This window comes from Oncorhynchus keta, chromosome 23 (genome assembly GCF_023373465.1).
Source record: "Oncorhynchus keta strain PuntledgeMale-10-30-2019 chromosome 23, Oket_V2, whole genome shotgun sequence".
In the NCBI taxonomy this organism is placed as follows: Eukaryota; Metazoa; Chordata; class Actinopteri; order Salmoniformes; family Salmonidae; genus Oncorhynchus; species Oncorhynchus keta.
This window is the reverse complement of record NC_068443.1, coordinates 32,484,455-32,497,614: the sequence shown is the minus strand read 5'-3', so window position 1 is coordinate 32,497,614 and position 13,160 is coordinate 32,484,455. Positions and strand designations below refer to the sequence as shown.

The 13,160-nt window shown below is 45.9% G+C and overlaps 1 protein-coding gene across 3 annotated transcripts in view; it reads left to right on the top strand.

Annotated features, from left to right (window-relative positions):
- LOC118366452 (probable serpin E3) overlaps window positions 1–8,394 on the top strand; it is a 9,088-nt gene extending 694 nt beyond the window's left edge. For 2 of the 3 annotated variants that reach the window (XM_052477379.1, XM_035749083.2), the window contains exons 2-7: window positions 1,554–1,895; window positions 5,111–5,578; window positions 6,977–7,175; window positions 7,325–7,425; window positions 7,669–7,839; window positions 7,999–8,394. In XM_052477379.1, coding sequence (XP_052333339.1) covers window positions 1,631–1,895; window positions 5,111–5,578; window positions 6,977–7,175; window positions 7,325–7,425; window positions 7,669–7,839; window positions 7,999–8,051 — 1,257 coding nt within the window. In that variant the 5' untranslated portion in view covers window positions 1,554–1,630 and the 3' untranslated portion in view covers window positions 8,052–8,394. The remainder of the gene's footprint in view (window positions 1–1,553; window positions 1,896–5,110; window positions 5,579–6,976; window positions 7,176–7,324; window positions 7,426–7,668; window positions 7,840–7,998) is intronic. The other variant, XM_035749084.2, reaches the window with a different exon arrangement.
- Window positions 8,395–13,160: the final 4,766 nt, after the last annotated feature.

Sequence of the window (13,160 nt, the reverse complement as noted above, 5' to 3'; positions counted from 1 at the left end):
TTGACATGATTTATTTGTAAAAAAAAAAAAAAATGTTGCAGTATGAAATCTGGCAACTACAGTCTAATAATAATAACAACTAAACAATAATAAAATACAAACGTACATTAACGGCATAGAAAAGTTGTACAATTACTAATAGGCCTACAACTAATATAAACTACTACTACAACTAATATAAACTACTACTACAACTAATATAAACTACTACTACAACTAATATAAACTACTACTACAACTAATTTAAACTACTACTACAACTAATATAAACTACTACTACAACTAATATAAACTACGACTACAACAAATATAAACTACTACTACAACGAATATAAACTACTACTACAACTAATATAAACTACTACTAAACTAATATAAACTACTACTACAACTAATATAAACTACTACTAAACTAATATAAACTACTACTACAACTAATATAAACTACTACTACAACTAATATGAACTACTACTACAACTAATATAAACTACTACTACAACTAATTTAAACTACTACTACAACTAATATAAAGTACTACTACAACGAATATAAACTACTACTACAACTAATATAAACTACTACTACAACTAATATAAAGTACTACTACAACTAATATAAACTACTACTACAACTAATATAAAGTACTACTACAACTAATATAAACTACTACTACAACTAATATAAAGTATTACTACTACAACTAATATAAAGTACTACTACAACTAATATAAACTACTACTACAACTAATATAAAGTACTACTACTACAACTAATATAAAGTACTACTACAACTAATATAAACTACTACTACAACTACTATAAACTACTACTACAACTAATATAAAAAAATACTACAACTACTATAAACGACTACTACAACTAATATAAAGTACTACTACAACTACTATAAACTACTACTGAAACTACTATAAACTACTACTTCAACTAATATAAACTACTACTACAACTACTACTCATTTTGGAATGAGATGTTTGACGAGCAGATGTCCACATACTTTTGGTCAGGTAGTGTGTGTGTATGTATGTAGACATATATTTAACAATACTATATATATATATATATATATATATATATATATAATACTGTATAATAACATTAACTCTGAATGTGGTGCAATTTCCTGGACACAAAATAGGATTAATGAATTACTGGTTCATGGGGTCTCCCTTTTCTGCAGGTCAACATTTCTCTTTAATTGATTGAATTGAATAGGGATGACAGTACCCCTCAATGGCCTTCTATGGAAAGAGCAGGCACGTGGCGAAGCTTAGGATAAGAGAGAGCCGGGGCAGTAATTGAACAAATGTTTCAACAATTGGAAGTGTTGGTTTTACAATGAAAAGTTCTTCCGCAATTCCATCAAGACCGATTGATGAAATGTATCTTACGCAACACTTGATATCATCAGGGACAGCAATGGAAATAAGTCGTTGGATTTATTGTGCCGTCCTTGTCATAACGCTGCTGTGGATATGCTTGCTTTTTAAACTGGCAAATAAAATTAATACAATTGAACATCCTTCTTTGCAGTGACCTCATCACTGCGGACCCGCCCACTCTGACATCATCAGCTCTATTTTTACCTTTGACCCTGCACCTCCAAGGCCATGCGTCGCCTGTCGATGACCTCACTATTCGTCTGCTTCTGGTTGGCGGGGAGCGGTCAGTGTGACGCCAGCTTTCAGGACTCCATGGGAGAGCTGCACACAGAGTTCGCCGTCAGACTCTACCGAACGCTCAAAGAGACGGAGAATAACTCCAACCTGATTGCGTCGCCGCTGAGCGTCTCGCTGTCCTTGGGACTTCTGCAGCTGGGCGCCCGCGGCAACACGCTGGCACAACTGGAGGCGGCGCTGGGATATGACGCCAACGGTAAGACCCTCCGCCACCAGTGGCCTGTGTAATCCAGCATTTACAACCTCTGACCCCTTGGAACACATGTATGGCAGAGTTGGCATGGATTCGAATCCGACCCACTGCCCTTTGGCTCACCCTCCCCATGTTCCCCATCTTTCACAATGTACTATACTTTCAATCAAATAGAACCTATTATAAAAGGAGTGGGACTTCCCCAGAACCCACCACCAAGCAGAGCCCCTAAGAGTTCAAAAGGCATCCTGAGGAGTGCAGTAGGTTACTGGTTGGTCAGACTACTGGGTGGTCAGGTTACTGGGTGGTCAGGGTACTGGGCGGTCAGGCTACTGGGTGGTCAGGTTACTGGGTGGTCAGACTACTGGGTGGTCAGGTTACTGGGTGGTCAGGGTACTGGGCGGTCAGGCTACTGGGTGGTCAGGTTACTGGGTGGTCAGGCTACTGGGTGGTCAGGTTACTGGGTGGTCAGGTTACTGGGTGGTCAGGGTACTGGGCGGTCAGGCTACTGGGTGGTCAGGTTACTGGGCGGTCAGGCTACTGGGTGGTCAGACTACTGGGTGGTCAGGTTACTGGGCGGTCAGGCTACTGGGTGGTCAGACTACTGGGTGGTCAGACTACTGGGTGGTCAGACTACTCGGTGGTCAGGCTACTGGGTGGTCAGACTACTGGGTGGTCAGGTTACTGGGTGGTCAGGTTACTGGGTGGTCAGGGTACTGGGTGGTCAGACTACTGGGTGGTCAGATTACTGGGTGGTCAGGGTACTGGGTTGTCAGGCTACTGGGTGGTCAGACTACTGGGTGGTCAGGTTACTGGGTGGTCAGGTTACTGGGCGGTCAGGCTACTGGGTGGTCAGACTACTGGGTGGTCAGACTACTGGGTGGTCAGGCTACTGGGTGGTCAGGTTACTGGGTGGTCAGGTTACTGGGCGGTCAGGCTACTGGGTGGTCAGTGTACTGGGTGGTCAGGTTACTGGGTGGTCAGGTTACTGGGCGGTCAGGCTACTGGGTGGTCAGACTACTGGGTGGTCAGGTTACTGGGTGGTCAGACTACTGGGTGGTCAGGTTACTGGGTGGTCAGGTTACTGGGCGGTCAGGTTACTGGGCGGTCAGGCTACTGGGTGGTCAGACTACTGGGTGGTCAGACTACTGGGTGGTCAGGTTACTGGGTGGTCAGACTACTGGGTGGTCAGGTTACTGGGTGGTCAGGTTACTGGGCGGTCAGGCTACTGGGTGGTCAGGGTACTGGGTGGTCAGGTTACTGGGTGGTCAGACTACTGGGTGGTCAGGTTACTGGGCGGTCAGGTTACTATGCGGTCAGACTACTGGGTGGTCAGGTTACTGGGCGGTCAGACTACTGGGTGGTCAGGTTACTGGGTGGTCAGGTTACTGGGCGGTCAGACTACTGGGTGGTCAGGTTACTGGGTGGTCAGGTTACTGGGCGGTCAGGCTACTGGGTGGTCAGACTACTGGGTGGTCAGACTACTGGGTGGTCAGGCTACTGGGTGGTCAGACTACTGGGTGGTCAGGTTACTGGGTGGTCAGGTTACTGGGCGGTCAGGCTACTGGGTGGTCAGGGTACTGGGTGGTCAGGTTACTGGGTGGTCAGACTACTGGGTGGTCAGGTTACTGGGCGGTCAGGTTACTATGTGGTCAGACTACTGGGTGGTCAGGTTACTGGGCGGTCAGACTACTGGGTGGTCAGGTTACTGGGTGGTCAGGTTACTGGGCGGTCAGACTACTGTGTGGTCAGGCTACTGGGTGGTCAGGTCACTGGGTGGTCAGGGTACAGGGTGGTCAGACTACTGGGTGGTCAGGTCACTGGGTGGTCAGGTCACTGGATGGTCAGGTCACTGGGTGGTCAGACTACTGGGTGGTCAGGTCACTGGGTGGGCAGACTGCTGGGTGGTCAGGATGCTGGGTGGTCAGGTTACTGGGTGGTCAGGTCACTGGGTGGTCAGGTCACTGGGTGGTCAGGTCACTGGGTGGTCAGAATACTGGGTGGTCAGACTGCTGGGTGGTCAGGTCACTGGGTGGTCAGACTACTGGGTGGTCAGGTGACTGGGTGGTCAGGTCACTGGGTGGTCAGGTCACTGGGTGGTCAGGTTACTCGGTGGTCAGGTCACTGGGTGGTCAGGTTACTGGGTGGTCAGACTGCTGGGTGGTCAGACTGCTGGGTGGTCAGGTCACTGGGTGGTCAGGTTACTGGGTGGTCAGGATGTTGGGTGGTCAGGTTACTGGGTGGCCAGGTCTGGGTGGTCAGAATACTGGGTGGTCAGGTCACTGTGTGGTCAGGTCACTGGGTGGTCAGGTCACTGGGTGGTCAGGATGCTGGGTGTGTAGGCTTGTGTTCAAAGCCCATTACCAACACACCTTGTTCAACGAATCATGGTCTTAATGAGAAGTCGATTCTAAAGCAGTTTTAGTGCTGGGGTGGAACGAAACCCTGCATTTGTTTGCATACCCCTATTACTCTCCGGGACCAGTCAGTGGGGATGGGTGCCACAGCTGTTGATTGTTGGTATAACATGCTGTGCTGGTACAAAGACAGAGCACTTTAAGTAACATCTAAGTGTGGGGTTTATTGTGCTCTCTATTATTGTTAGTTCAAGTGTTTCTGGGTGTGTGCATACCATTCCTTTAAACTGGTGCTGGGCTATACCGTTGCTACGGGGCCCTGTGGGCCGGCTGGCCCAGGCAAGGTAGAGTAGAGTGGTGTCTGGAGCTCTAATACCTGCCCCTGCTCTATAATCTGATTATTCAGAGGGTAATACTGAGACTCTGGGGTCGAAAGGCCACCGTGTTACACTGCAATAGTGACAGGAGACACTAAACAAGTAGAGTTCACAAGTCATGGGAAGGACTTACTCCAGGCAGGGACATAATAACCTTTTCTCTTGATTTATTTAGCATACTTGATTGAACAACACAAAAAAAGGTGCAGGTGGTAAGGTGTCAGAGTGAAGAAAACCAAGGGTGTTATACATGTGGTATGGATCTGGTGCCTCAAGGGTGTTATACATGTGGTATGGATCTGGTGCCTCAAGGGTGTTATACATGTGGTATGAATCTGATGCCTCAAGTAGACCGAAATGAATTTACCAATGCAGACCTGGATTAAATTGGCTTGGCTGTGCCCTGGTCTCTTTTTCACTCATTGATTCTAGCGGGAACCTTTCCACTTGGCCTAGCCACTGATTCCACTTCCTGTCACTCCAGACATGCAGGTGCAGGACTTCCTGTTGCGGTCGCAGAGGGACGTGGGTAACTCCAGTCAAGGGGTGCGGCTCCAGCAGGCCTGCGCCCTATTCATCCAGACCGGCGTCCAGCTCCTTCCTGTTTTTACCCAGCATGCAGCAGCCCTGAGCAACAGCAGTCTGGTCCGAGCCAACTTCAGTCAGCACAACCAAACCCGCAGCCAGCTGCAACAGTGGGGACGTAACCACGGCACCGGTGAGCCGCTCCAGTCCGGTGGCAGCGGGGAGCTGTTTGGGTCTGGCGAGGCCCAGGGAGAGACCTCGTTGTGGGCCAAGCGGCTGCAGATGGCCCTGGTCAACACTGTAAACTTCCGGGGAGTGTGGCAGAAGCAGTTCCTCTTCACTGATACCCAGAACCTTCCCTTCACCCTGTCGGACGGCAGCACCATCAAGGTGCCCATGATGCACCAGGCCACAGAGGTCAACTTTGGTAAGTAGTAGTTTATTTTAAAGGGACCATGTGCAATTAAAAGCACAGTTCAGACAGTGAAATATGCACCAGTGTTCATTTTCACCCACAGTCCCTAGTGAGTACAGTACAGCAATAGCTTTCTGTCTGGACTTTTTTTGCTCTAGTTGAACTTGTCGGTTCATCCCTTACATACTTATTGATTCATTATCTTCATACTTATCAGTTCAACACTTACATACTTATCGATTCATTACCTACATACTTATCGGTTCATCCCTTACATACTTATTGATTCCTTATCTTCATACTTATCAGTTCAACACTTACATACTTATCGATTCATTACCTACATACTTATCGGTTCAACACTTACATACTTATTGATTCATTATCTACATACTTATCGGTTCAACACTTACATACTTATCGATTCATTATCTACATACTTATCGGTTCAACACTTACATACTTATCGATTCATTACCTACATACTTATCGGTTCAACACTTACATACGTATCGATTCATTACCTACATACTTATCGGTTCAACACTTACATACTTATCGATTCATTACCTACATACGTATCAGTTCATCACTTAGATACTTGTTGGTTCATCACTTAGATACTTGTTGGTTCATCACTTAGATACTTGTTGGTTCATCACTTAGATACTTGTTGGTTCATCACTTAGATACTTGTCAGTTCATCACTTAGATACTTGTCAGTTCATCACTTAGATACTTGTTGGTTCATCACTTAGATACTTGTCAGTTCATCACTTAGATACTTGTTGGTTCATCACTTAGATACTTGTCAGTTCATCACTTAGATACTTGTTGGTTCATCACTTAGATACTTGTCGGTTCATCACTTAGATACTTGTTGGTTCATCACTTAGATACTTGTCAGTTTATCACTTAGATACTTGTTGGTTCATCACTTAGATACTTGTTGGTTCATCACTTAGATACTTGTCAGTTCATCACTTAGATACTTGTCGGTTCATCACTTAGATACTTGTTGGTTCATCACTTAGATACTTGTCAGTTCATCACTTAGATACTTGTCAGTTCATCACTTAGATACTTGTCGGTTCATCACTTAGATACTTGTTGGTTCATCACTTAGATACTTGTCAGTTCATCACTTAGATACTTGTCAGTTCATCACTTACATACAGTCAAATAAAATCATCAAGCACAAAACAACACAATTAGAGTTTTGATTCATAGTATAGTAGACATTGTAAAGTGTTGATGTTTAGTGCTTCTGCCTGTGCATTGCTTCCTCTCTGGAGTTTTAGCCTGGGTATCTGTAAAGCACCTTGTGACAACTGATTATGTAAAAAGGGCTTTATAAAATAAATTATTTTATTTAAAACGGTCCATCCCTTGGTTTCCCTCTATGTGCAGGGCAGTTCCGCACCTTGTCAGACCAGCGTTACACAGTCCTGGAACTGCCGTACCTGGGCCGCTCCCTCAGTCTGCTGGTGGCCCTGCCCAGTGACAGGAAGACACCTCTGTCCTCGCTGGAATCCCAGATAACACCCCGCGCTGTAGCCACTTGGGACACTGGCCTCCGCAGAACAAAGATGGATGTCTTCCTCCCCAGGTGCACGTTGATCTCAATATGTATTTATCTGAACTTTAGTTATACCAGGGTAGTCGCTAAATAGATTTCCTAATCTTCATGATGTCTGATCTACTGTAGCATGGCAAAACAGGTGAATGGTAGAGTAATGGACTGGCTTTTACTTACAGGTTTAAAATGCAGAGTAGGTTCAACCTGAGGTTGGTTCTGCCGTCAATGGGGGTCAGAGACGCCTTCAACCCAATGGCAGCAGACTTCACCGGCATCTCAGGTACAGTACCCTCATTCAACTGCCTTATTCTGGGTTTTTATATGAGGTCCTGGTCCTAAGATCAGTTTGTGCATTTGCCTACTCCATTGTCAAGCCAATGTTGTTGTTTTTTGCATGATAATTCCCTAAGGATACTGGCTGTTGGCCAGCTAACAGACTGGCACCCAGGCTAGAGAGCCATGTCATCCTCAGGACAGATGACGGTCCAGGACTTACAGCATTGTGTTTGTTATCTCTCCACAGCAGAGGAAGGCCTGTATGTGTCAGATGCCTTTCATGAGGCCAGGATAGAGGTAACAGAGGACGGGACCAAGGCAGCGGCAGCAACCGCTATGGTGCTACTCAAACGATCCCGAGCTCCCGTCTTCAAAGCAGACAGACCTTTCTTCTTCCTCCTGCGACAAGTCAGCACAGGTAGGAGGCCTACCATACAAAAAATGGACAGATAGCTGACATGATCTACGTGATCACTGACGTCACAGGAAAAGGAGGGCACTATTTGGGCGTTTTATTGCCGTTACAACATCACCTTGTTAGTTTGGTCTTCTATTTATCATCTCTTTCTCTCTCCAGGATCTGTTCTATTTATGGGGCGTGTGATGAATCCAGCTGAACAGGCACCCTAGGACCTCCTCTACCACCCTAGGACCTCCTCAACCACCCTAGGACCTCCTCAACCACCCTAGGACCTCCTCAACCACCCTGGGACCCCCTCAACCACCCTGGGACCCCCTCCACCACCCTGGGACCCCCTCAACCACCCTAGGACCCCCTCCACCACCCTGGGACCCCCTCCACCACCCTAGGACCCCCTCAACCACCCTAGGACCCCCTCAACCACCCTAGGACCCGCTCCACCACCCTGGGACCTCCTCAACCACCCTGGGATCCCCTCCACCACCCTAGGACCCCCTCCACCACCCTATGACCCCCTCCACCACCCTAGGACCCCCTCCACCACCCTGGGACCCCCTCACCACCCTGGGACCCCTCAACCACCCTATGACCCCCCCACCCACCCCTATGACCCCCTCCACCACCCTGGGACCCCCTCCACCACCCTGGGACCTCCTCTACCACCCTGGGACCCCTCACCACCCTATGACCCCCCACCACCCTAGGACCTCCTCCCCCACCCTAGGACCTCCTCCACCACCCTATGACCTCCTCAACCACCCTGGGATCCCCTTACCCCCTCAACCACCCTGGAACCATACCTTACCTCATATTCAACCTCAACCATTCTAAAGATCTACTTTGACTGTATATAACAATATGAATATGTATATATGAATAGTGTGTAAATAGTATTTTTGTTGTCTCTTGGTGTCTTTATAAAACTATTCAATGTAACATCTCCTGTTGTTCTGTTCTATAACGGTTCTGTACTTTGTCATGTATTCGTACTCTTTATGTGGACCCCGGGAAGAGTAGCTGCTGCGTCTGCAGTAGCTAATGGGGATCCTAATAAACTAAACTACCTGTATTTATTGGTGACCAACAAGAGGGTCAAGACACTTCAGGAAGAGGAACAATATTTTTGTACATTGTAAATAAAATGTTAAAACTTTGTGTTTTGCACCAAAATGTTTTGGTCCATTTTTTTCCTGCAGCTGTATTATAGGCCTTCCACTTCCTGTCTGATGCATGGTGTCACTTCCTGTCTGATGCATGGTGCCACTTCCTGTCTGATGCATGGTGCCACTTCCTGTCTGATGCATGGTGCCACTTCCTGTCTGATGCATGGTGTCACTTCCTGTCTGATGCATGGTGCCACTTCCTGTCTGATGCATGGTGTCACTTCCTGGCTGATGCATGGTGTCACTTCCTGGCTGATGCATAGTGTCACTTCCCGGAACTGATGTGTGAGGGTTAAATCCAGTATTGCTAAGGTAACTGATGTGTGAGGGCTAAATCTACTACTGCTAAGGTAACTGATGTGTGAGGGCTAAATCTACTACTGCTAAGGTAACTGACGTGTGAGGGCTAAATCCAGTATTGCTAAGGTAACCGACGTGTGAGGGCTAAATCCAGTATTGCTAAGGTAACCGACGTGTGGGGGGCTAAATCTACTACTGCTAAGGATAACCGACGTGTGAGGGCTAAATCCAGTATTGCTAAGGTAACCGACGTGTGGGGCTAAATCTACTGCTGCTAAGATAAAACACACGTATCTACTCTTTGTAACGTTTCTGAGGTAGAAATATAGATTTTTTTAGACTGAAATCTAAACTGTGAAACACAAGCACAAACACTTGCCTCCAAATATGGAGTTGCATGAGAGTGAAATGTGGGCTTCAGTTTGGTTGTACAGATGCAGTATAGTTTAGATGCCAAGGGCCATGCCAGGCGCAGGAAGTCAAGAGTGAGGAAGATGGCCAACTCTTTCTATTGGTGAACACAGTAACATAGTGTGTTTCTATTGGTGAACACAGTAACAGAGTGTGTTTCTATTGGTGAACACAGTAACAGAGTGTGTTTCTATTGGTGATTACAGTAAAGTAGTAGGTTTATTGGTGGAGTGGAGTGGCCTATCACAATTCTCAGGGAATTGAGACCAAACAGGGACGTCCCCACATAGCAAAAATACATCAGAGAGACACAGAGAGACAGAGAGAGAGAGAGAGAGAGAGAGAGAGAGAGAGAGAGAGAGAGAGAGAGAGACAGAGACAGAGACAGAGGGATAAATATAAAGAGAGAGAGACAGAGAGACAGAGGGATGAATATAAAGAGAGAGAGACTGAGAGAGAGACAGAGGGATAAATATAAAGAGAGAGAGACAGAGAGAGAGAGAGACAGAGAGAGAGACAGAGAGAGAGACAGAGAGAGAGAGAGAGAGAGAGAGAGAGAGAGAGAGAGAGAGAGAGAGAGAGAGAGAGAGACAGAGGGATAAATATAAAGAGACAGAGACAGAGAGACAGAGGGATGAATATAAAGAGAGAGAGACAGAGAGAGAGACAGAGAGACAGAGGGATAAATATAAAGAGAGAGAGACAGAGAGAGAGAGAGAGAGAGAGAGAGAGAGAGAGAGAGAGAGAGAGAGAGGATGAATATAAAGAGACAGAGAGACAGAGGGATAAATATAAAGAGAGAGACAGAGACAGAGAGAGAGAGAGAGAGACAGAGAGAGAGAGAGAGAGAGAGAGAGAGAGAGAGAGAGAGAGAGAGAGAGAGAGAGAGAGAGAGAGAGAGACAGAGACAGAGAGACAGAGAGACAGAGGGATGAATATAAAGAGAGAGAAAAAAGGAAAGAAGACATTTCAAATCAGCCTTTCAAAGCACTTCATGGTTACAGACTTGAGTGCTACGGGATCGGTAGTCATTTAGGCAGGTTACCTTAAGTGTTCTTGGGCACAGGGACTGATACAGAAATAGTAGACAGACACACAGGATAGAGAGTCTAGTTGAACTAAACAGAGCAGAGAGGTTTTTCGTTGTAATCACGTCGTGGAGTTCAGGAGTCATGTAAAGTGACAAAGGTATAAATTGTAAACACATGCACACACACAATCTGTAAACACGGGCACCCTCATAGATATCCTTACAAACCTGCCTTCTAAATACACCTCTGCTGTCTTCAACCAGGGTCTCAGCGATCACTGCCTCATTGCCTGCCTCCGTAATGGGTCTGCGGTCAAACGACCACCCCTCATCACTGTCAAACGCTCCCTAAAACACTTCAGCGAGCAGGCCTTTCAAATCGACCTGGCCCGGGTATCCTGAAAGGATATTGACCTCATCTCGTCAGAAGAGGATGCCTGGTTGTTCTTAAAAGTGCTTTCCTCACCATTTTAAATAAGCATGCCCCATTAAAAAAAATGTAGAACCAGGAAAAGATATAGCCCTTGGTTCACTCCAAACTTGCCTGCCCTTGACCAGCACAAAAACATCCTGTGGCGTTCTGCATTAGCATCAAATAGCCCCCGTGATATGCAACTTTTCAGGGAAGTTAGGAACCAATATACACGGGCAGTTAGGAAAGCAAAGGCTAGCTTTTTTAAACAGAAATGTGCATCCTGTAGCACAAACTCCGAAAAGTTCCGGGACACTGTAAAGTCCATGGAGAATAAGAACACCTCCTCCCAGCTGCCCACTGCACTGAGACTAGGAAACACGGTCACCACCGATAAATCCATGATAATCGAGATTTTCAATAAGCATTTTTTTCTAAGGCTGGCCATGCTTTCCACCTGGCAACCTGTACCCCGGTCAACAGCTCTGCGCCCCCCGCAGCAACTTTCCCAAGCCTCCCCATTTCTCCTTCACCCAAATCCAGATAGCTGATCTTCTGAAAGAGCTGCAAAATCTGGACCCCTACAAAACAGCTAGGCGAGACAATCTGGACACTCTCTAAAATGATCCGCCACAAATGATTGCCTTCTTTTAGCTGCTAAGATAAGTTTAAAGGCTAGACACCCTAGACCCAAACTGTTACAGATCTATTGGCTTCTTACTGCATTTGCGTAACAAACAGATCCCGTGGATTACAATGAGAGGCAGATGGTGGTTAGACTGGTCACCTCAGAGCTGACAAGGTAAAAATCTGTAACTCGATAAAAGGCAGTTAACCCACCGTTCCTAGGCGGTCATTGAAAATAAGAATTTGTTCTTAGATCAAATTAAAACATTTAAAACAAATTAGGGGATACTTGAGGCCTGGAGCTGAAATAACAACAGGAATACGCGAAGAGATATTATACAGTTAACCTACTGGAGATCTATTTTAAGAATGTCAATTAGGAGAGAGGGTGAGGGGGCAGGGGGATGAGGAGAGGGAGAGAAACAGAGGGAGGGAGAGACAGATTCACCCCTTTGTGGGTACAGGAAATGGTTTTGATAGGGGTCGCGGTAATTAGTGTCAAGGGATGGGAGAGGGATTTTGTGTATTACACCATTTTTTCCCTTCATGCTGCATGTGTGTACATTACACACATTCCAATATACTTGTGGCTAACGTTAGCGAGGTGGCTAACTTTAAGGTTGGGGATTAGGTAACATGCTAGCTAAGTAGCTAAGGTTAGCAGTTAGGTTAGGCTTTGTTAACACGCAGTAGTAACCCACTGGGAAAACAATGGTAGAATTAATGTTGTGGCTAAAAGCTAGGTGGATAACTTTAAGGTTAGGGATTAGGTAACATGCTAGCTAAGTAGCTAAGGTTAGCAGTTAGGTTAGGGTTTGTTAATTAACATGCAAAGTAATTGAAAACTAACTCAACAAGTAGTAAACCACTGGGAAAACAATGGTAGAATTAATGTTGTTTCCCTTGACCCAAAGTGGAATAAATGTTGAATTGAAGCCTGTGCAGTGAGATGTCGTTGAATTGAAGTCTGTGCAGTGAGATGTCGTTGAATTGAAGCCTGTGCAGTGGAATGTCGTTGAATTGAAGCCTGTGCAGTGGAATAAATGTTGAATTGAAGTCTGTGCAGTGGAATAAATGTTGAATTGAAGCCTGTGCAGTGAGATGTCGTTGAATTGAAGTCTGTGCAGTGGAATAAACGTTGAATTGAAGCCTGTGCAGTGGAATGTTGTTGAATTGAAGCCTGTGCAGTGGAATAAATGTTGAATTGAAGCCTGTGCAGTGGAATGTCATTGAATTGAAGTCTGTGCAGTGGAATGTCATTGAATTGAAGCCTGTGCAGTGGAATGTTGTTGAATTGAAGCCTGTGCAGTGAGATGTCGTTGAATTGAAGTCTGTGCAGTGGAATAAACATTGAATTGAAGCCTGTGCAGTGGAA